The sequence below is a fragment of the Myripristis murdjan genome, chromosome 18 (genome assembly GCF_902150065.1).
Source record: "Myripristis murdjan chromosome 18, fMyrMur1.1, whole genome shotgun sequence".
NCBI lineage: Eukaryota > Metazoa > Chordata > Actinopteri > Holocentriformes > Holocentridae > Myripristis > Myripristis murdjan.
In genome coordinates, this window is record NC_043997.1 from 140,206 (window position 1) to 164,169 (window position 23,964).

The 23,964-nt window shown below is 42.4% G+C and overlaps 2 protein-coding genes across 3 annotated transcripts; both read left to right on the plus strand.

Moving 5' to 3' along the window:
- Positions 1–830: 830 nt before the first annotated feature.
- Positions 831–7,567, plus strand: LOC115376706 (rano class II histocompatibility antigen, B alpha chain-like). Its single transcript, XM_030076468.1, has 4 exons — positions 831–990; positions 2,367–2,612; positions 5,986–6,267; positions 7,319–7,567. The coding sequence occupies exons 1-4, from the start codon at positions 942–944 to the stop codon at positions 7,438–7,440; spliced, it is 699 nt and encodes a 232-aa protein (XP_029932328.1). The 5' UTR covers positions 831–941; the 3' UTR covers positions 7,441–7,567.
- Positions 7,568–11,537: 3,970 nt separating this feature from the next.
- LOC115376696 (H-2 class II histocompatibility antigen, E-S beta chain-like) lies at positions 11,538–22,850 on the plus strand. Of its 2 annotated transcripts, XR_003929828.1 has the most exons (7): positions 11,538–11,886; positions 14,634–14,906; positions 19,088–19,304; positions 19,458–19,525; positions 19,662–19,775; positions 20,107–20,373; positions 22,725–22,850. XR_003929828.1 is itself a non-coding variant. In XM_030076455.1 (6 exons), the coding sequence occupies exons 1-6, from the start codon at positions 11,832–11,834 to the stop codon at positions 20,130–20,132; spliced, it is 753 nt and encodes a 250-aa protein (XP_029932315.1). In that variant the 5' UTR covers positions 11,538–11,831; the 3' UTR covers positions 20,133–20,477. The 2 variants fall into 2 exon arrangements, 1 of the variants encoding a protein (XP_029932315.1); XM_030076455.1 differs by lacking the exon at positions 22,725–22,850 and having other exon boundaries at positions 20,107–20,477.
- Positions 22,851–23,964: the final 1,114 nt, after the last annotated feature.

Sequence of the window (23,964 nt, forward strand, 5' to 3'; positions counted from 1 at the left end):
AGCCGGACGGGGTTAAACTTAGCTCATAACCTGGTCGGGACCAGGTTATGAGTTACCATAAGTTACCATGGTGATCTAGCATCAGTTACCATGGTGATCTAGCATCAGTTACCATGGTGATCTAGCCGGGTTAAAAGAGAGCCACCTTCGTGATACAGGAAAGCCTGGCTTTAGACTCAACATACCTGCTAACCCACTGAACCTGCTTCGTAGTACAGCCCTCTGATCTGACTGATCAACCCAACAAACAGATCAATACTAAGCAGAACCGGGCCTCCAAGTCGGGCTTCATCCAAACCTCAGCTGCCCCGGCTAGCCAGCGGCTAACGTCAGCCGGCGGCTAACGTCAGCCGCTGGCTGACGCACAGGGACATGTCTGCAGAGCAGCAAAACTTTGACTGGACAGAACTGCAACCAGAACCAACACTTAACCACAGACCACCACGCACTGCGCCGATAAACGTTATTGTTATCATTATTATTAATAATAATATCATTATTATTATTATTATTATTATTATTATTATTATTACTGTTATTACTGTTATTATTATGAAGCCGACAGAAGCCTCAGCAGCTGATGGTGTGCTAGCTGGCTAACAGTTAGCCTCCTGCCTCCCGCTAGCGGCTCGCTGTCAGCGGCAGCTCGGTGGGCTTCTGCCCGCTCGCAGGACGTCGGAGTCGTGATACAGGCCTCCGGTTCTCTGCGTCTGGGTTCCTCCTCCTGGTTCCTCCTCCTGGTTCCTCCTCCTGGTTCCAGCTGTGTTGTGGCTGTTTCCTCAGCAGCTCTGCTCTGTGTCTACCTGGAGACTGATGATGTCACAGAAAGCTGTGCTGTGATTGGTGGCTGTGTGTGCGAGCCAACATTTGGACAGAGAACTTGCTCCTGTTTGTGTTAGTTTCCAGCAGAGAGTGAAGTCAGCGCTGAGCCCCACACCGAGATGAAGAGCCTCCTCATCCTCTCCTGGCTGCTGTGTGTCCGAGCAGAAGGTCAGCACAGCTTCTCACCTGCTGCACTCTCACCTGACAGCTACACTACAACTAATGCTGTCGTTATAGTTCAAACACATTCATCATGTCTTCTTTTTCACTAACAAGACTCTTTTTTTTGCGTGTTTCTTTTGGTCAGACTTAAGTTAAAGGGAAGTTATTTACATTGACAGTTTCGGAGGTAACTTCCTCCTTCTTCAGAAAGCGTCCAAATTATATTGTCAGCAGGCAGCTATATACAGCAGCCTGTGTCAGACCCGGCAGACCTGACAGGGCGGTGTCGCGGCCGGCCCACCTGACCTTACAGACCCGGCCCACCTGACCTTACAGACCCGGCAGACCTGACAGGGCGGTGTCGCGGCCGGCCCACCTGACCTTACAGACCCGGCAGGCCGACCGCGTCTCCTGCCGTAAGATCAGCTGGGCCGGCCGCGACACCGCGCGCACAGACTGCTACATACACATATATAGAAACATATAGAAAGACAGCTCGCTACGTCACCGCGCTGTGTTAGCACGGTGAGCGACGTGCTCACGCGGCGGCCATTGCAGAGGGGGCATCCCTCCCATTGTGGACAATGCCCTTACAATTAAAATGAATCATAACTCACTTATTTCTCAACCATTTTTCACGCGTTTTTTTTTTTTTTTTGTTACCAACGTCATGACATGTTGTTATAAGACAGAATTTTTGATTAAGCAAAAAATCAAAAATTCTGTACAAAATAGGCTACTTTTTATCCAGATAAGAGTAAAATATACTTCATATTTAATTATATTAACAATCAAATCTTTCAAACTAAAATCTTATTACCTATATATATATATATATATATATATATATATATATACATATATATGTATTACCCATACACACACACACACACAAACACACACACACACACACACACACACACATATATATTAAAAAATAAAATTAGTTTACAGCATTTATATAATCTAGGCAAAAAAGTTCTGCACCGCTTTTTCAGTCTATAATTTCTCCCCTTTATTTATAGCCAATAGTGTTGTATCTTATACTGTAAAGCCTGATTCGTCCTCTTTCCACTGAGATACAACTTGTAAGGATCCTGCATTTCTGGAATGAGTGACACCGGTAATTGTGTGGGAAGCGACCAATTTTTTTTTTTTTTTGAGAAAATCCTCTGCAATATTTTTTCAGTTGATCATTTCTCCCATTTAACAATACAGATTGGTGTTATCTTTTATACCGTTAGAAAGCCTGATTAGTCCCCTTTTCAATGAGAAATAAGTCGTAAGGATTGTCAGTTGATTGGTATGGCCAACATTCATTTTATTAAAACGCCTTGTTAATTAATGCTGTCGCTTGTTTTGTCCTCCTGTTTCCTGTCCAGGTCCTCATGAGGGCATTGCCATGACTGGCTGTTCAGCCTCTGGTGGAGAGTTCATGATCGGCGTGGATGGTGAGGAGGGATGGTACGCCGACTTCAACAACCACAGAGGAGTCAATGCTCTGCCCAAGTTTGTAGGTCCTCTCAGCGTCCCAGGATTGTATGAAATGGCTATGGCTGTGCTGGGGATCTGCAAACAAAACCTGGAAATATTTGATGGTGCCCATAACAACCCACCAGTGAAACTTGGTAAAGACCCACAACATCTGACTGTCATGAGATTGTTTAATAAGAGATATGAGGAGCTGCACTAACACAGATCAAAGGGTCAGTCAGTAACTAGTTAGGTTATGGTCAGTCAATAATTAGTTAGGTTAGGGTTAGTCAGTAACTAGTTATGATTAGGGTTAGTCAGTAACTAGTTAGGTTAGGGTCAGTCAATAACTAGTTAGGTTAGGGTTAGTCAGTAACTAGTTAGGTTAGGGTTAGTCAGTAACTAGTTAGGTTAGGGTCAGTCAATAACTAGTTAGGTTAGGGTTAGTCAGTAACTAGTTAGGTTAGGGTTAGTCAGTAACTAGTTAGGTTATGGTCAGTCAGTAACTAGATAGGTTAGGGTTAGTCAGTAACTAGTTAGGTTATGGTCAGTCAGTAACTAGTTAGCTTAGGGTTAGTCAGTAACTAGTAAGGTTATGGTCAGTGAGCAACTAGTTAGGTCAGGGTTAGTCAGTAACTAGTTAGGTTAGGGTTAGTCAGTAACTAGTTAGGTCAGGGTCAGTCAGTAACTAGTTAGGTTAGGGTTAGTCAGTAACTAGTTAGGTTTTGGTCAGTCAGTAACTAGTTAGGTCAGGGTTAGTCAGTAATTCGTTAGGTTAGGGTTAGTCAGTAACTAGTTAGGTTATGGTCAGTCAGTCACTAGTTAGGTTATGGTTAGTCAGTAACTAGTTAGGTTATGGTCAGTCAGTAACTAGTTAGGTCAGGGTTAGTCAGTAACTAGTTAGGTTAGGGTCAGTCAGTAACTAGTTAGGTTAGGGTCAGTCAATAACTAGTTAGGTTAGGGTTAGTCAGTAACTAGTTAGGTTAGGGTTAGTCAGTAACTAGTTAGGTTATGGTCAGTCAGTAACTAGTTAGGTCAGGGTTAGTCAGTAATTAGTTAGGTTAGGGTTAGTCAGTAACTAGTTAGGTTATGGTCAGTCAGTCACTAGTTAGGTTAGGGTTAGTCAGTAACTAGTTAGGTTATGGTCAGTCAGTAACTAGTTAGGTTAGGGTTAGTCAGTAACTAGTTAGGTTATGGTCAGTCAGTAACTAGTTAGCTTATGGTTAGTCAGTAACTAGTAAGGTTATGGTCAGTCAGCAACTAGTTAGGTCAGGGTTAGTCAGTAACTAGTTAGGTTAGGGTTAGTCAGTAACTAGTTAGGTCAGGATCAGTCAGTAACTAGTTAGGTTAGGGTTAGTCAGTAACTAGTTAGGTTATGGTCAGTCAGTAACTAGTTAGGTCAGGGTTAGTCAGTAATTAGTTAGGTTAGGGTTAGTCAGTAACTAGTTAGGTTATGGTCAGTCAGTCACTAGTTAGGTTATGGTTAGTCAGTAACTAGTTAGGTTATGGTCAGTCAGTAACTAGTTAGGTCAGGGTTAGTCAGTAACTAGTTAGGTTAGGGTCAGTCAGTAACTAGTTAGGTTAGGGTCAGTCAGTAACTAGTTAGGTTATGGTCAGTCAGTAACCAGTTAGGTCAGGGTTAGTCAGTAATTAGGTTAGGGTTAGTCAGTAACTAGTTAAGTCAGGGTCAGTCAATAACTAGTTAGGTTATGGTCAGTCAGTAACTAGTTAGGTTAGGGTTAGTCAGTAACTAGTTAGGTTATGGTCAGTCAGTAACTAGTTAGGTCAGGGTTAGTCAGTCACTAGTTAGGTTAGGGTTAGTCAGTAACTAGTTAGGTTAGGGTTAGTCAGTAACTAGTTAGGTCAGGGTTAGTCATTAACTAGTTACGTTAGGGTCAGTCAGTAACTAGTTACGTTAGGGTGAGTCAGTAACTGGTTAGGTTAGGGTCAGTCAGTAACTAGTTACGTTAGGGTCAGTCAGTAACTGGTTAGGTTAGGGTCAGTCAGTAACTGGTTACGTTATGGTCAGTCAGTAACTAGTTACGTTAGGGTCAGTCAGTAACTGGTTAGGTTAGGGTCAGTCAGTAACTAGTTACGTTAGGGTGAGTCAGTAACTAGTTAGGTTATGGTCAGTCAGTAACTAGTTAGGTTATGGTCAGTCAGTAACTAGGTAGGTTGTGGTCAGTCAGTATCTAGTTAGGTCAGGGTTAGTCAGTAACTAGTTAGGTTATGGTCAGTCAGTAACTAGTTAGGTTAGGGTTAGTCATTAACTAGTTAGGTTATGGTCAGTCAGTAACTAGTTAGGTTAGGGTTAGTCAGTAACTAGTTAGGTTATGGTCAGTCAGTAACTAGTTAGGTCAGGGTTAGTCAGTAACTAGTTAGGTTATGGTCAGTCAGTAACTAGTTAGGTTAGGGTTAGGTGTTCTCTCTTTTCTCTTGAGGAACAGAACAGAAAAGTGGTTCTCCTGCTTCGTTCCAACAGGATCAGATTAAAGCTACAACAACATGAGAGCAGGAAATAAAAGTCCTCTGGTTGGTGACGGTTAAAACAGTTTTATTTATGCTAGCAGTCCATAAAATAATCTTGACATGCAACACAGATATAATTTGTACATTATATGGTATGTAACCTCCGATAATCCCTCCTAACCTGTCTATACTAACCTGTCTATGGTAACCTGTCTATAGATACACACGGCGTAGTGTCATCAACGCGTCATAGCTGGGGGGCGGAGTCACCTGGGTGGAAAACATTGGTTTGCTCTCATTGATTCCCATTCATTTAGCACGATTTTTGAATCTTATTTTCTAGTAAAATATAGATTTTCAAATGAATATCAATGGCTTACATTAACTCTTTATTGCCAGCCGACAAAGAACGATATCTGACAAAGCTGGCCAAAATCGGAATTGATCGTTGTCCCTATGTTATTAATGACTGGACAGACGATCCAACCCAATGGCGTCCGGTTGCATACGGAGATATTTGAGACACTATTACATTTTCTACAGCTGTGTTCAATTAAACTTACCTTAATATCAAACAGCAAGAGCCAGTAATGAATTAATCATGTTTATGGAGCTCATTTGAGTGAATTACAGGTAGGCTAGTTGTTTTGACACATGAGCTGACCAATACAGATGTTTGCTAATGACCACCTCTTAGTCAGTTTTTTCTTCTTAAGACTCAGTGGCTATGTTGCTGCCCTAGGCCAAATTACTGGCTGTCTATGGTAACCTGTCTATGGTAACTTGTCTGTGGTAACCTGTCTGTGGTAACCTGTCTATGGTAACCTGTCTATGGTAACTTGTCTGTGGTAACCTGTATATAGTAACCTGTATATAGTGTTGAAGAACAGAACAGAAACGTAGTTTCTCCTGCTTCATTCCAGCAGCATCAGATTAAAGCTACGTCAGCAACAACTGCTGCTGCAGCTCACACTTACACAGCCCAGTGTTCTACTTTCCTGATCAACATGAGATATGACGTTCTAATGAGAACCAAACATGTGTTCCCTGTGTGTGCAGACGTTCCTCACAGCACCATCTACACCAAAGACGATGTGCAGCTCCACGTGGAGAACCGCCTCATCTGCCACGTGAGCGGGTTCTTTCCTGCTCCTGTCTCCGTCTACTGGACCAGGAACGAGCAGAACGTGACCGAGGGAACCAGCATCAACACCCCGTACCCCAGCAAAGACGGAACCTTCACCCAGATCTCCACCCTGAAGTTCACCCCCCAGCAGGGAGACATCTACAGCTGCACGGTGCAGCACCCAGCTCTGGAGCAGCCGCTGACCCGAGTCTGGGGTGACGCACCTTTCTCACCTAGCTACCCCTGAGCTGAGCCTGCTGCTAACCTGTTAGCCTGACCCCACCCTGCTGCTAACCTGTTAGCCTGCTGCTAAACTGTTAGCCTGACCCCACCCTGCTGCTAACCTGTTAGCCTGCTGCTAACCTGTTAGCCTGACCCCACCCTGCTGCTAACCTGTTAGCCTGCTGCTAACCTGTTAGCCTGCTGCTAACCTGTTAGCCTGACCCCACCCTGCTGCTAACCTGTTAGCCTGCTGCTAACCTGTTAGCCTGCTACTAACCTGTTAGCCTGACCCCATCCTGCTGCTAACCTGTTAGCCTGCTGCTAACCTGTTAGCCTGCTACTAACCTGTTAGCCTGACCCCATCCTGCTGCTAACCTGTTAGCCTGCTGCTAACCTGTTAGCCTGACCCCACCCTGCTGCTAACCTGTTAGCCTGCTGCTAACCTGTTAGCCTGACCCCACACTGCTGCTAACCTGTTAGCCTGCTGCTAACCTGTTAGCCTGACCCCACCCTGCTGCTAACCTGTTAGCCTGCTGCTAACCTGTTATCTAGCAGAATAAAGCTAAAGCTAACCTTTTAGCAGATTGAAGCTAAAGCTAACCTGTTACCTAGCAGAGTGAAGCTAAAGCTAACCTGTTAGCAGATTGAAGCTAAAGCTAACCTGTTATCTATCAGATTAAAGCTAAAGCTAACCTGTTAGCAGATTGAAGCTAAAGCTAACCTGTTAGCAGATTGAAGCTAAAGCTAACCTGTTATCTAGCAGATTAAAGCTAAAGCTAACCTGTTAGCAGATTGAAGCTAAAACTAACCTGTTATCTAGCAGATTAAAGCTAACCTCTTAGCAGTTTAAAGCTAACCTGTTAGTAGACTGAAGCTAAAGCTAACCTGTTAGCAGAGTAAAGCTAAAGCTAACCTGTTAGCAGATTAAAGCTAAAACTAACCTGTTAGCAGGTTAAAGCTAAAGCTAACCTGTTAGCAGGTTAAAGCTAAAGCTAACCTGTTAGCAGAGTAAAGCTAACTGGTGTTGGTGTGTTGTTCCTGCAGATGTGGAGCAGGACCAGCCGGGGATCGGACCTGCGGTGTTTTGTGGACTGGGTCTGACCGTGGGTCTGCTGGGCGTGGCCACAGGAACCTTCTTCCTCATCAAAGGAAATGGATGCAGCTGATTGGCTGTCGCTGCCTTTAATCTGCTTCTGTCTGCTGCTGATCAACATGGAGCACAGCGCTAACATGCTAGCTAACACACTGATAAAATTCAGTTAAACAAAGATTGTATTTGAGAGATTCAGTTTGAAGTTCCTGTTCCTGTGATACTTTAGCATCATCATCACAACACCAGCTCCTCCTGATGTGTGAGTCATGAACGAGGCGCTTCAAACTCAAGACTCTTTTTATTGACTCTGGACAGCTGAAGCCTGAAGAACTGGGCAGATGAGCTGGGTGAGGTCAAGGTGAGGACTCCACTTTGGTGCCCTTCTCTGTGTTGATGGAGAAAAAACACTTTAGGAAATAGAAAACAGACAACTGTATTAGTAAGAAAACAGCTACATTGACAAAAAGTTCACATCAATTATCATTTTTAATTCAAGTTATGATTTTAAAGCCACTTATAACAGTAAAAAAATAAAGTTCCCCAAAATCACTGCAGCAGCTACTTGAGGTTTCACCCTAACCCAATATACTATACTATTTTCAAGGATTTTCAAGGTGAATTATGATATTTTTCCATAAATTATGTATTTACACGCACACACACACATACATATACATATATATACACACACACACACACACACACTTTACCACAGAAAGATAGCAAACTTCCAGGCTTGGTGCAAAAGCAACCACCTTACTTTAGACACTAAAAAAACAAAAGAAGTGCTCTGTGACCCAAAGGTAGTGAGAGTTCATGAGCCGGTGGTCATAGGTAACTGTGTAATTGAGCAGGTCAACTCTTACAAGTATCTTGGCATCCATATTGATAATTCTCTCAAGTGGCATCACCACATTGATCACTCATGCAGCAAGCTGAGGCAAAGGCTCCACTTCCTTAGGAGGCTCCGGCTGTTTGGTGTGAGCCCTAGGATTATGGAAATACTCTATAATGTGGTGCTTGGCAGTATTATAGGATATGATATGGGTGTGTGGTTTGGTGCTCTCACTGTTAAGCTCAGATCAAAAATAAAAATAAAAAACAGTGAATACAGCAATGAAAGTGATAGGTAAGACTGACTCCTCATCCATACAATCCACTTATGAGCAAAAGCTTGTCGGCCTGGCTCAAAATATACCAAATGACCCCACTCATGTTTTATTTTCAGAATATGACCTGATAAGATGTAAAAGTAATATAAGTTTTCTTTTCCCCCGTCTTCTGTGGAACTGCTAAACAAAAACAGGTATTGCCACGCCCTGCAGGTGGCAGTGTTGCACAGGAAAGAGAGCGGACTGGACTGACTAGTGAAGCTGTTGGTTTATCTGGTGTTTTAATACTGACGATGCAATATTGTTATTTATTGTTTGTGTGCTCGTCTTCTCTGCCAGTGGTTGCGCTTTGCACTTTTCCTTACCTGAGTATTATTCTATTTTAACTCTACTGGGTATGTTATTACCTGAGTGACAATAAAGTTGATCTGAATCTGAATTGGAACATGTAATCAATCATTAACCACTCCATCTCTTTCTGCAATGGAGAAACTGATATCTGAGAATTGTCATTGCAAAGGTTGTATTTCAGTGATGTATGATATGTTGGTTTCAAGCTCATCTGAATCCTCTAACGATCAGTTGAGAGCGTGGAAGGAGGATATGCAGGAGGATATTTCATTGGATGACTGGGGTGAGATATGTGCTGAAGCACATAGTCAAACCGCAAATACCAGGTTAAGATTGCTGCAGTATAATTGGCTGATGCGCACTTATATAACACCAGTTAAATTACATTTTTTGAATTTGAATTTGAATGAATGGTTTATTTTTGGTTTTGGTTTGTACATCAATCATTGCACACAGTACAACAATCACAATAAACACATAAAACCAAAAAAAGGAATATTTTTTTATTTTTGTGCCTACACCTGATACACGGCTTCCATTAAATTACATATGTACAGCATCGAGCATTCTCACTGAACAAAAGAATCAACAATAACAAAAACACATTTACCATCTCAACTTAATATTCCTGTATGATCTTATACTTAACCCTATAAAGCCTGAACTATGAAAGAATCAGCAGAAAATTCCAATTTTTTTAAAATTGAACCCTTTATTTAGTCCTATAACAAAATATATATATAAAAAAAATCAAAAAAAGATGTTATTCCACGACCTTTCTGGTGTATGATATATGATATTTACTTGAAGTGCCAATGGTCCAGGGTGAACAGGGGAAGAGTTCAAAGGTAAACAACAGGATTTTGGTCAAGTATTGATTAAACTGAAAACAGAATGTGTGAATTGATAACGTGTATCATATGATACGAATGGCTTTGTAGGGTTAAGGCATTTTTTAAACTTTGTCAGAAAAGTGAACAACTTAAATTCATCATCAAGTCCATTACATAATTTCACACCCACAAGAGAAATACATCTAGACTTCACATTTGTCCTCACTTTCATACATTCAAAAATACAATGACCTCTTAAATTATAGTTACTCTCTCTTAATTTAAAGAAATCTTGAATGGTATTTGGAACAATATTATTTTTTACTTTATAAATGTACTCTATTCTAAGGTTAACTAGACGTCTTTATGTGCTCCACGCCTCAGTCATTGGTATGTGTTCATGTACAAAACCATCCTGGGTATCACTCCAAACTGAACTGGGCAAGAAAGCATTTAGGTCTTCAGCACCTAATGTTTGGAATAAATTACAATCTGATCTTCGAATCAAAGCCCTCGTTACACTGAGTGAGTTTAAAGCCCTGGTGAAATCATTGCAGTCTACATTGTCTGTATGCACATGCTTTATGTAAGCAAGTTTTAATGTTGTAAATTTTATGTGCTGTTTATTGTTTTTTTATGTGCTGTAACTATGCTGCTGCCCTCTTGGCCAGGTCTCCCTTGGAAAAGAGATCTTTGATCTCAATGGGACTAATCTGGTTAAATAAAGGCTATAATAATAATAATACTCATACTACTACTACTACTACTACTAAGAATAATAATAATAATAAATCATCTCTGATATTTTAATATACAGTACAGGCCAAAAGTTTGGACACACCTTCTCATTCAATGCGTTTTCTTTATTTTCATGACTATTTACATTGTAGATTCTAACTGAAGGCATCAAAACTATGAATGAACACATGTGGAGTTATGTACTTAACAAAAAAAGGTGAAATAACTGAAAACATGGTTTATATTCTAGTTTCTTCAAAATAGCCACCCTTTGCTCTGATTACTGCTTTGCACACTCTTGGCATTCTCTCGATGAGCTTCAAGAGGTAGTCACCGCTTAGCAGTATACTATATCTATATCTATATATCTATATCTATATCTATCTATCTATCTATCTATCTATCTATCTATATATATATATATATATATATATATATATATATATATATATATATATGTGTGTGTGTGTGTGTGTATGTATAGTGTGTGTATATCTATATCTATATCTATATATCTATATATGAATGGGTTTTTGCTCCCCTCAAAAACGGGGGGAGGGGACATGTTTAGCCATGTTGGTCATACCAGTCAATTGACAATCCTTACAGCTTATTTCTCAATGAAAAGGGGACTAATCAGGCTTTCTAACGGTATAAAAGATAACACCAATCTGTATTGTTAAATGAGAGAAATGATCAACTGGAAAAATATTGCAGGGGATTTTGTCAAAAAAAAATTGGTCACTTCCCACACAATTACCGGTGTCACTCATTCCAGAAATGCAGGATCAAGTTGTATCTCAGTGGAAAGAGGACAAATCAGGCTTTACAGTATAAGATACAACACTATTGGCTATAAATAAAGGGGAGAAATTATAGACTGAAAAAGCGGTGCAGAACTTTTTTTTGCCAAGTGTATGTACTGTGGGCGGGGTGCCGGTCGGTCAATGTGTGTGTGTGTGTGTGTGTGTGTGTGTGTGTGTGTGTGTGTGTGTGTGTGTGTGTGTGTGCGCGCGCGCGCGCACAATTTGAGGGGAGTGGAGTTGTGTGTCGTAGGAAGCCGCAGCCACAGTAAGTTACATTAGACTGTGCCTTAAGTCTCTCAAGACTGTTTATCTTCTGTGTCCCGCGGACACAGTGTTTCTGTGCCGGTGGCCACGACACAGCTGACCCGCTGCAGTTGTGTTGTTGTCACTGCGAGCCAGGTTTGCGGTGCAGCTCTCAATAGCGTTTGCCTGAGTAGTTTATCAAACATAAGCTCGAACTGAGGCTGCCAACAAACGGAAACGTGTTCAGGAAAAATATTTTAAAATACTGTGGGAACAAAGCAGCTACTCTATCGCTGAGGATCGATCATTTCAAAAAGGGAAGCAGAAAGCGTCCTTCGGCCCACCGTTTACTAACAGTGTTTGTTCAGTCAGCAGAGGAACATGGCTTCATCCTTTCTGGGCTTTTCCCTCCTCTTCCTCAGCCTGAACGCAGCAGGTAGGACCACTACTGCTAAAAGTACTGCTAAAAGTACTGCTACCACTACTGCTAAAAGTACTGCTACCACTACTGCTAAAAGGACTGCTACCACTACTGCTAAAAGGACTGCTACCACTACTGCTAAAAGTACTGCTAAAAGTACTGCTGCCACTACTGCTAAAAGTACTGCTACCACTACTGCTAAAAGTACTGCTACCACTACTGCTAAAAGTACTGCTGCCACTACTGCTAAAAGGACTGCTACCACTACTGCTAAAAGGACTACTACCACTACTGCTACCACTACTGCTAAAAGTACTGCTGCCACTACTGCTAAAAGTACTGCTAAAAGTACTGCTGCCACTACTGCTAAAAGTACTGCTGCCACTACTGCTAAAAGGACTGCTACCACTACTGCTACCACTACTGCTAAAAGTACTGCTGCCACTACTGCTAAAAGTACTGCTAAAAGTACTGCTACCACTACTGCTAAAAGTACTGCTGCCACTACTGCTAAAAGGACTGCTACCACTACTGCTACCACTACTGCTAAAAGTACTGCTGCCACTACTGCTAAAAGTACTGCTGCCACTACTGCTGCCACTACTGCTACCACTACTGCTAAAAGTACTGCTACCACTACTGCTACCACTACTGCTAAAAGTACTGCTACCACTACTGCTAAAAGTACTGCTACCACTACTGCTACCACTACTGCTAAAAGTACTGCTACCACTACTGCTACCACTACTGCTAAAAGTACTGCTACCACTACTGCTAAAAGTACTGCTACCACTACTGCTAAAAGTACTGCTACCACTACTGCTACCACTACTGCTAAAACTACTGCTACCACTACTGCTAAAAGGACTGCTACCACTACTGCTAAAAGTACTGCTACCACTACTGCTAAAAGTACTGCTACCACTACTGCTAAAAGGACTGCTACCACTACTGCTAAAAGTACTGCTAAAAGTACTGCTACCACTACTGCTAAAAGTACTGCTACCACTACTGCTAAAAGTACTGCTAAAAGGACTGCTACCACTACTGCTAAAAGTACTGCTACCACTACTGCTAAAAGTACTGCTGCCACTACTGCTAAAAGTACTGCTAAAAGTACTGCTACCACTACTGCTAAAAGTACTGCTACCACTACTGCTAAAAGGACTGCTGCCACTACTGCTAAAATTACTGCTACCACTACTGCTAAAAGGACTGCTACCACTACTGCTAACACTACTGCTAAAAGTACTGCTACCACTACTGCTAAAAGTACTGCTACCACTACTGCTAAAAGGACTGCTACCACTACTGCTAACACTACTGCTAAAAGTACTGCTACCACTACTGCTACCACTACTGCTAAAAGCACTGCTACCACTACTGCTAAAAGTACTGCTACCACTACTGCTACCACTACTGCTAAAAGTACTGCTACCACTACTGCTAAAAGGACTGCTACCACTACTGCTAAAAGGACTGCTACCACTACTGCTAAAAGTACTGCTAAAAGGACTGCTACCACTACTGCTAAAAGTACTGCTACCACTACTGCTAAAAGTACTGCTAAAAGGACTGCTGCCACTACTGCTAAAATTACTGCTACCACTACTGCTACCACTACTGCTAAAAGTACTGCTACCACTACTGCTACCACTACTGCTAAAAGTACTGCTACCACTACTGCTAAAAGTACTGCTACCACTACTGCTACCACTACTGCTAAAAGTACTGCTACCACTACTGCTAAAAGTACTGCTAAAAGTACTGCTACCACTACTGCTAAAAGTACTGCTACCACTACTGCTAAAAGGACTGCTACCACTACTGCTAAAAGGACTGCTACTACTACTGCTAAAAGTACTGCTAAAAGGACTGCTACCACTACTGCTAAAAGTACTGCTACCACTACTGCTAAAAGTACTGCTAAAAGGACTGCTACCACTTGCTAAAAGTACTGCTGCCACTTGCTATAAGTACTACTACCACTACTGCTAAAAGTACTGCTGCCACTTGCTAAAAGTACTGCTGCCACTACTGCTAAAAGTACTGCTGCCACTTGCTAAAAGTACTGCTGCCACTACTGCTAAAAGTACTGCTGCCACTTGCTATAAGTACTACTACCACTACTGCTAAAAGTACTGCTGCCACTTGCTAAAAGTACTGCTGCCACTACTGCTAAAAGGACTGCTACCACTACTGCTAAAAGTACTGCTACCACTACTGCTAAAAGTACTGCTAAAAGGACTGCTGCCACTACTGCTAAAATTACTGCTACCACTACTGCTAACACTACTGCTAAAAGTACTGCTACCACTACTGCTACCACTACTGCTAAAAGTACTGCTACCACTACTGCTAAAAGTACTGCTACCACTACTGCTACCACTACTGCTAAAAGGACTGCTACCACTACTGCTAAAAGTACTGTTAAAAGGACTGCTACCACTACTGCTAAAAGTACTGCTACCACTACTGCTAAAAGTACTGCTAAAAGGACTGCTACCACTTGCTAAAAGTACTGCTGCCACTTGCTATAAGTACTACTACCACTACTGCTAAAAGTACTGCTGCCACTTGCTAAAAGTACTGCTGCCACTACTGCTAAAAGTACTGCTACCACTACTGCTAAAAGCACTGCTACCAGTACTGCTACTTCATCAGTACATGAGTCACTAGGTCATCAGTTTGATGATATTTCTATATTCAGTGGTAAATCAGTAAATGTTTAATCAGGTTAATGTTGTGTGCTTTGTCTCCAGATGGATTTAAATATTATATGGTTGGCCGCTGTGACTTCAACTCCTCTGAGCTGAAGGACATCGAGTTCATTTACTCTTATTATTACAACAAGGATGAGATCATCAGGTTCAGCAGCTCAGTGGATAAATTTGTGGGCTACAATGACATTGGTGTGAAGATCGCAGAGAGATGGAACAACGACCCTGTACAGATGGTGAGGATGAGAACAGCGAAGGAGAGCTACTGCAAACACTATATTGAGATCTGGTACCCACACATGCTGGCTAGGAAAGGTGAGCTGCTCTCCTCTCTGCACCATCATCATCATCATCACCTCTGAATAAAACATCACACCATCACCACACACCTCTCACTGGTCACAGTTATTGATTGTTGATTATTAACAGTATTGTGTTTAAGTCATCACAAACACTGTCTGTGTTTAAAACATCAGTGTGTTTCTACTGTTTTAACTTCAGTTTGAATAAAGTTTAGTTTATTTCGATGAGCAGGGTCAGGGGTCACTTTCTGTTTGTTTCTACACTCAGGGTCTGTCCCAGTTCAAAGGCTGTGCACTACTCAGGTCGTATTTGTAGGCTGCTTACGTCACGGCGATGCAACGAGTGCTGTCCCAATTCAATTTTACTGCGCAGGGTCCTGCAAATACAGATCCAGCCTGTTTTTGACTCATTTGCAGGACACACCTCCACCATGACATCACAGCCGACATCACAGCCTACCTCCCTCACAGTGTTGTCCATCTTGAAGCTGCTTATGGTTTGGTTTCATGCACAGGTGTTCACTGACACTCCTCCGAAAACGACTTCAGCATTTCACACTGCATCACTCAAATGTGCTTCGGGAAGCCTCAATAATAATAATAATAATAATAATAATAATAATAATAATAATGACGTAGGAATCCTGTGCAGGCTACATCGTCCCAATTCACTAAACTTTTAGTTCTGGTAAACCTGATATCAGCACACGTCGGACGCCTCCTACATTGGGACTGTAGGCTGTGACCCCGTGGTCATCTAGCCCTTCAACTGAGACAGACCCTCAGAGTTTTTCCAGCAGCTCATCCTGTCGTTTAATGGATTCATGTTCAAATGAATACTGTGACCAAACTATTTTAATAATTTGTCAGTATGATCTCAAGGTAATAATGGAATAATTAGAAAATAATAATAATAAGCTGCCATATTTTTTGTTAAAAAAAAAAAAAAAAAGGAATCAGTGTGTTTTAAAAAGGAAAATATCCCTCATGAAGGTTTCCTGTCTGTAAACCTGAAGCAGACTGAAGTGCAGTGGCACCCTCTGCTGGAAACACACTGACAGTACCAGTCCTGCTGCTGAAGCTGATACTGCAGGCTGGGGGTGTGGGGGTGAGGGGCCTTCATAATGTGTTCTGTTACAGTTACAAATTACTCCAAATATCATAGTATTATAGAGATGTAATGTGATTAATTTCAGTGAGTTTTGGATTACCTCAGTGACAAATATGAAGAAAAGATGAAAGAGAAGAGAATAACGTGACTTTTACTGGAGTTTATTTTGTAAAACTGGAAGCTGAGCACAACTCCCACTGTGCGGTTCCCCGACAACAGACCACCTTCCATCAATATAAATATAAATATAAATATATGTAAATACAGACAGCAGGCCCATCTGCCCCTGGTGGAAATTAACCTGCTACTCTAAATCATTGACACCCTGTGGGAGTTTCAACTTGTTGTCTTAAGCTCACTAATAAAGCTAAATCTAATAAATATAATGAGTTAAATATGATAGATTAATAGTTTGGTTAAATTCATAGAAGAGATAAATACAGACCTGTTTCCTTAGCAACCAGGACAGGCTCCTAATTAACTTTACTGTTTAAACAAACTGAAAGTAAATTAAATATTTTTTTACTGGAAGTGACTGATGGCTGAAATGCAGGATGCTGTTTTTGTGGTGCAGGAGGTGGGACAAGCGTCCCGGGTTGGGGCCCGCCCCCCCACAGTGTCCCGGGTTGGGGCCCGCCCCCCCGCAGCGGGCCGGTGGGCACCCCACACCTGACTGTCATGTTCTCCTCCTTTCCTGGTTAAACTCAGAGTCTCAGAGCTGCTGCCTCCACGCTGCAGTGGCACTGACAGTGGATGAGGCTCTGTGGTTACAATATCAATACAATATCATGTAAAAACATCTGGCTGATATTATTTTAAAACGTAGTCCTGACAAATAATCCCTGTTTTCTCAAACTGAACTGATAATCTGATTATGTGTTGTTTTCTTCTCTAACTGAACCGATAATCTGATTATGTGTTGTTGATTTTTTCTCTAACTGAATTGGAGTACAGAGACTTTGTTGTATTCTGATTACAAAATGCCTGTTACTGTGTTCCATCTCTGTCCGAGTGACTGCACTGACACTACTGCAGTATTTACAGCCACTACTACTACTACTACTAACACTACTGCAGTACCTACAGCCACTACGACTACTGACACTACTACTACACTGATACTACTGCAGTAACTACAGCCACGACTACTACCACTACAACGAATAGTACTGATACTACTACTACTACTGCTACAAGAACAACTACTACTACTGTGACTAGTAATACTAGTAATAATAATAATAATAATAATAGAACCACTGCATCCATCTGCTGGCCACACACTTATATTACAACTGCTACTAATATTAATACCTCTGCAGTAGTCAGTAATATTATTGCAGGTACCAGTAATACCACTGCAGGTACCAGTAATACCACTGCAGCGGCCACTAATACCACTGCAGGTACCAGTAATACCACTGCAGGTACCAGTAACACCACGTCAGGTACCAGTAACACCACTGCAGTAGCCAGTAATACCACTGCAGTAGCCAGTAATACCACTGCAGCAGCCAGTAATACCACTGCAGGTACCAGTAATACCACTGCAGGGGCCAGTAATACCACTGCAGGTACCAGTAATACCACTGCAGGGGCCAATAATACCACTGCAGGGTCCAGTAATTCCACTGCAGGGGCCAGTAATACCACTGCAGCAGCCAGTAATACCACTGCAGGAGTCAGTAATACCACTGCAGGAGTCAGTAATACCACTGCAGGGGCCAGTAATACCACTGCAGGTACCAGCAATACCACTGCAGGTACCAGTAATACCACTGCAGCGGCCAGTAATACCACTGCAGGAGTCAGTAATACCACTGCAGCAGCCAGTAATACCACTGCAGGTACCAGTAATACCACTACAGCAGCCAGTAATACCACTGCAGGTACCAGTAATACCACTGCAGGGGCCAATAATACCACTGCAGGGGCCAGTAATACCACTGCAGCAGCCAGTAATACCACTGCAGGTACCAGTAATACCACTGCAGGGGCCAGTAATACCACTGCAGGTACCAGTAATACCACTGCAGGGGCCAATAATACCACTGCAGGGTCCAGTAATTCCACTGCAGGGGCCAGTAATACCACTGCAGCAGCCAGTAATACCACTGCAGGAGTCAGTAATACCACTGCAGGGGCCAGTAATACCACTGCAGGTACCAGCAATACCACTGCAGGTACCAGTAATACCACTGCAGCAGCCAGTAATACCACTGCAGGTACCGGTAATACCACTGCAGCGGCCAGTAATACCACTGCAGGAGTCAGTAATACCACTGCAGCAGCCAGTAATACCACTGCAGGTACCAGTAATACCACTACAGCAGCCAGTAATACCACTGCAGGTACCAGTAATACCACTGCAGGGGCCAATAATACCACTGCAGGGGCCAGTAATACCACTGCAGGAGTCAGTAATACCACTGCAGGAGTCAATAATACCACTGCAGCGGCCAGTTATACCACTTCAGCGGCCAGTACTACCACTGCAGGGGCCAGTAATACCACTGCAGGTGCCAGTAATACCACTGCAGGTATCAGTAATACCACTGCAGCAGCCAGTAATACCACTGCAGGTATCAGTAATACCACTGCAGGTACCAGTAATACCACTGCAGCGGCCAGTAATACCACTTCAGGTACCAGTAATACCACTGCAGGAGTCAGTAATACCACTGCAGGAGTCAGTAATACCACTGCAGCAGCCAGTAATACCACTGCAGGTACCAGTAATACCACTGCAGGTACCAGTAATACCACTGCAGGTACCAGTAATGAAACGGCAGGTACCAGTAATACCACTGCAGGTACCAGTAATACCACTGCAGTACAATCACTAATGACAACACGCGGGACTCTGGGGATCTAGAATCGGAACAAGTTTGAAAATCCCTGGTTTATCCAGCAGTAGTGCCCTCCGGAGGGGAGTCACACCCACATAATGATAATGATACTACTGCTACTACTTCTACTATTAGTACCACTACTATTACCACTACCACTACTTCTACTACTAACAATGCTACTACTACTACTACTACTAATAATAATAATAATAATAATGTTTCTGGTCCCAGTGCCCCCCTCTGATGTCAGGCTGCGCTTGGTGACGCCCCCTGGTGGGAAACACACCCACATGCTGATGTGCAGCGTCTACGGCTTCTACCCCAAACTCATCAGTGTGAAGTGGCTGAGAGACGGAAAGGTCACAACCTCTGATGTCACTTCCACTGAGGAGCTGGCGGACGGTGATTGGTACTACCAGATCCACTCCTACCTGGAGTTCACGCCCAGGTGAGTCCAGAGGCCTCAGAGCAGCTCAGCTGAGCTTCAGCATCAGCACACACCAACACCTGACTGTGTGTGTGTGTGTGTGTGTGTGTGTGTGTGTGTGTGACTGTGTGACTGTGTGTGTGTGTGTGTGTGTGTGTGTGTGTGTGTGAGCAGGTCTGGAGAGAAGATCTCCTGCATGGTGGAGCACATCAGCCTGAGCGACCCACTGATCAGAGACTGGGGTAACTACCTGTCTGTCTGTCTGTGTCTTTTTTTCTCTCTGTCTGTCTGCCTGTCTGTCTGTCTGTCAGACCTGTCTGTCTTACCTGTCTGTCTGTCTGACCTGTCTGTCTGTCTAACATGTCTGTCTGCCATCAGATCCGTCTCTTCCTGAGTCTGAGAGAAACAAGATCGCCATCGGAGCTTCAGTTCTGATTCTGGGTCTGATCTTATCTCTGGCTGGATTCATCTACTACAAGAGGAAGATGCAAGGTCAGTCCGCCAGACCAGTTCAGACCAGTTCAGACCAGTTTAATTTGTTTTGTTTAGGCCACTGGACCAGCTTATACCTTTGTACAGTTCTAGACCACCTCAGGCCAGTTTAGACCAGTTATGACCAGTTTGGACCAGGATGGACCGTTTGCTTTCAGGCCATTTTAGAGCAGTTTGGACAAGTTCAAACCAGTTTAGACTGGTTTGAACTGTAATGAGCGTCTCTTCTCTGGTCTTTACATCAGGATGGATTCTGGTTCAGACCAGTTTAGACCAGTTTAAACCAGTTTGTCCATCACAGTAACGAGCGTCTCTCTGGTCTTTCCATCAGGACGGATTCCGGTTCCCACAAACTGAGGCAGGAATCCTGAAGCTTCATCCTGCTGAGGGAAAAGGCAGCTGGGAGTTGCTCTGCTGTGTTTTCAGTGCTGCCCCCTGCTGGAGAGGAGGACATCCAGGATGGAGCTCAGCTTCCTGCTCACAGCCTCAGCAGCAGCTGTTTGAAACCTTTAGTGCCTTAACACATTCTCATATTTCTGTCTTTTCTGGAATCATAATGCTCTGGGAAACGCTCTGTCACTCTGGTTTTCTGTCTCAGGTAGGAAAATGCAACATGGGCCAGATGTGGGCCAGATGTACTCCAGTATTCGTTCCAAACTGGTGAAACGGATCAGCTCCAGTGTCTTTTTGCACAATGGGCCTGATTCGGTGTGGACTCACCTGTCAGATCTGCAACAGTTTTGGGCCAGAACTGGTCCAGCGAAGCAAAAACCAAGTTAATATACGACCCAAATCTGGCACAGATATGATCAGCACTGGGCCGGATGTGGTCCAGATTTGTACCAAAGCCATTTTCCATATCAATGGACGAATGGTCCATTTTATTAATGTATCATACTTTAATGTGTTTAAATGGGCAATTAAGTTTGTCTGTCTATTAAGAGCAATAATGACAATACAGTACAATACTATGCCATTTATTCATGGTAACATTAGGCACCACAACATTGTACAAACTGCAACTCAACTTAACAGGTCTCTTCGTGCACACCTTCTCAGGGTGGAGTTAGAGACAACCCTTGTTTCCATCTTGTACTTACGTCATCAGGGTTCAGCACAGGAACAGAGAAGAGGAAGCATTTACACTGTTTTCCAACTCTAGGGCCTCAAAAATCAGCAGGCATGCAGTAGAAGTGTTAATGGTTCAGTCATTCTGACAACATGTTTGTCTCCCACCCAAAAAGCTGGGTGAGGCTAGAAACAATATTTTTCAACATATTAATCCCTAAACCTGGTTTCCCAGATCAGGCGTTTTTGAGACTGTAAAAGTTAAAGAATATCAAGGGCCAAAAATACATAAAAACATTGAAATTGAACACTGATATTTTACAGGCCTTAGTTTCGGGACCAAAATATTATATAGACAAACTCTGAACAAAAACTGAGTCGGTGCTGCAGCCACTTTCCTGGATTCTAACGGATTTGACACCAAACAACCGTTATGCTTTGCTGGCCAAATATGCTAACAGCTAGCGCTTTTGTAACGCTCAATTAAATGATTTCTAACAGGTATGCAGTTCTCTTACAACAGAAACAGAAACGATAAGTCACTAATACACCTGTGTTGTTTTAATATAGTGGTTTAGTGTTTTAACTACATCAATGCAACTAACGTTAGCTAAGTAACGCTAGCAATGCCAAATAATCTCCAAGCTAATGCTAACTACACTAACAACGGAATATGTATATATGCAAAATATTATGCCGACACCACATATCAAACAAAAGCCAGAGGCTAACGTTACATCGTATGAAGCTGCTTTGAACTGTAAACTCGCCGTTTATAAGCAGAAGGCAGCACATGTTCCCAGAGCCCGACGAGCACCGGGGGGCCTCTCCTCTATGCTGTCCTGCTCCAGCTGCCGTCACACTGACCCTGTCGGAGCCACACCGCCTCTTTGACTCGCCGCTGTGCAGCTTTCTTACTCTCTTTTTATGGTGGTTGACATAAAAAGAAATCCTACCACACTTAAAGGATATCCCAGTATTATTCATGTAATGTACTTAGGGATAACTCGCCACACTGATGTTGATGTTGCCACCTTTCACGCAGACAAATTAAGGACGCCCACCCCCCAAACACACACAGAGAGACTCAGCCACGTGAGGTGGAGGTCTATTCATTATCCATTCCATTTTCTTTTTCTCACTCGCATCTGTATTTTTGAAGCCTTTTCACCATTTTTTTCTCGGCGGAGTACTGTCCAAATCAGCGGAGTCGGTGCAGCCGTTATCAGCCATGTTTGTTTCAGACGCAGCGACCTCCTGGTTCCTGGTTACCTGATGCTGTTGCTATGGCAGGGCAGGCACAGTGTAGCTTAGCAACACTGAGTGACAGTGCTTTGACCAATGAACGGAGTGCATACTCACTGATGTGTGTGAATGATCTCTGCTCATTGGTCAAACAGCAGGAGAGGGGGCAGACTCTCAAAAATAAGGAACAAAGTGCATCCCTTATTGGTTCAATATTCGACGTGTCTTTCAGTTGCCAAATACGGGACGATTCCTTATTTCAGGGGATGGTTGGCAAATCTATTTTGCTCCGAACAGCAAAATGGATCTGATTTGGTGCGTCTGTGTCTTTCTTCCCAACAGCTTGGATTTGGATAATGGATCTGTAACAGATTTTGACCGAGCCTGGCCCAGTACAGTGGATAAAGCCATGACATGCGGTCTGTATCTGGCCCAGATCTGTGATCCATGCTTATGATATGTGGTTTGGATTTGGATTTGGCCCAGCTCAGTAATATGATATATGGTTTGGATCTGCTGTATGGGAGGTCGGGGGCAAAGCTGGTGCAGAGGTGTGTAACGGCGTGGCTGCTATGCAGATCTGGTGACTTGAGGGCGGATCCGTTTCGGAGTGTACTGCTGTGTGGGGTGTCTCAGGAAAAGTGAAAAAATGGACATATGTGTCATGAAAAGCTTTTAAAACTCAGAAAGTCTCATGAATATCAAACCTGGGTTACACAGCTTTAATAAATGGTGTAATAATTACTGCTTGATGCTTATTGGCTATGATTTGATGAAATAATTAACTAATTAACTGATGAGTAAATAATTACTTTGTCCACATAAGCACAGTACAAGCCACAGCGTGTTTTTCTTAAACATTAATCATGTATTCAGAAATCAATAAATTATATTGATTCAAGTATCTTATTTGTTGTCTTAGTCATTTCTTGGTCACTTGTTATGCCAGTTAATCACAATCAATAACAAAATAAATTATTGATAAATGTTAAACACATCATGTGTAATGCTGATGTTACAGAGATTAAAAATCAGTTAATTTCAGTTTGAAAGGATGTCACATGACACATGAACATTGATTTGGCGATTTGGCTGTTTACCAGTGTTCTCTCATATAAAGTTAATAATCAGTTTCTAAGGAGTAAATTAACGTTATCTTGGTGCTTTTAGAGTTTCAGTGGATATTTAAAATAATTAGTAACGTCTGACAAAATGTTGATATAAATGCAGATTTTCTTGGTGTCTCATCAAGTTCATCATCTGATGATCATATCCAAAGGCCACAAAATGACTTGAAGAAAAACAATCAGTTGAAAAACTGTAACACAATTCATACTAACTGCACATTCAAATAATCCAATGTAGTATATAAACTCTCATTATTACTATATTTGTATTTATTTATATTTAGCATTGCAAACATATACTTCAACTTTAGTCCAAGGGCCCAAACTGTTTTTCCATATTCAACAAAGTACTTACACTTTTTTAAATAAGCATTTAACAGCTGCAACTTTTTAATGTCTGATCAGTTTATTGAACTTTACAACCTGAAAACGTGCAATTTTCAACATAATGTGAATGTCAGTTGCATCTTATAATGACTCACTAAAAGTTTTATTGAGTATTTCAAAGTGTTTTTATCTTGAAGTTCAAACAGCATCAGCACAGAAGCTGAAGAAGGTCCTCCCACCACTTTTATTGATTTTACACTCCAGTGAGTTTCTGAGTCGGCATGAAGGCAGACACAGCGTTTAGTCTGCAGACGACTGTGGTGGAGGGTTTTACTGACTGCTGACTGCTCGTCTCTGAACATAAATGCTTTCAAAACCAAAGAAATGATCACTGACTTGAGGAAAAAGCCTCCTGAGTTTCC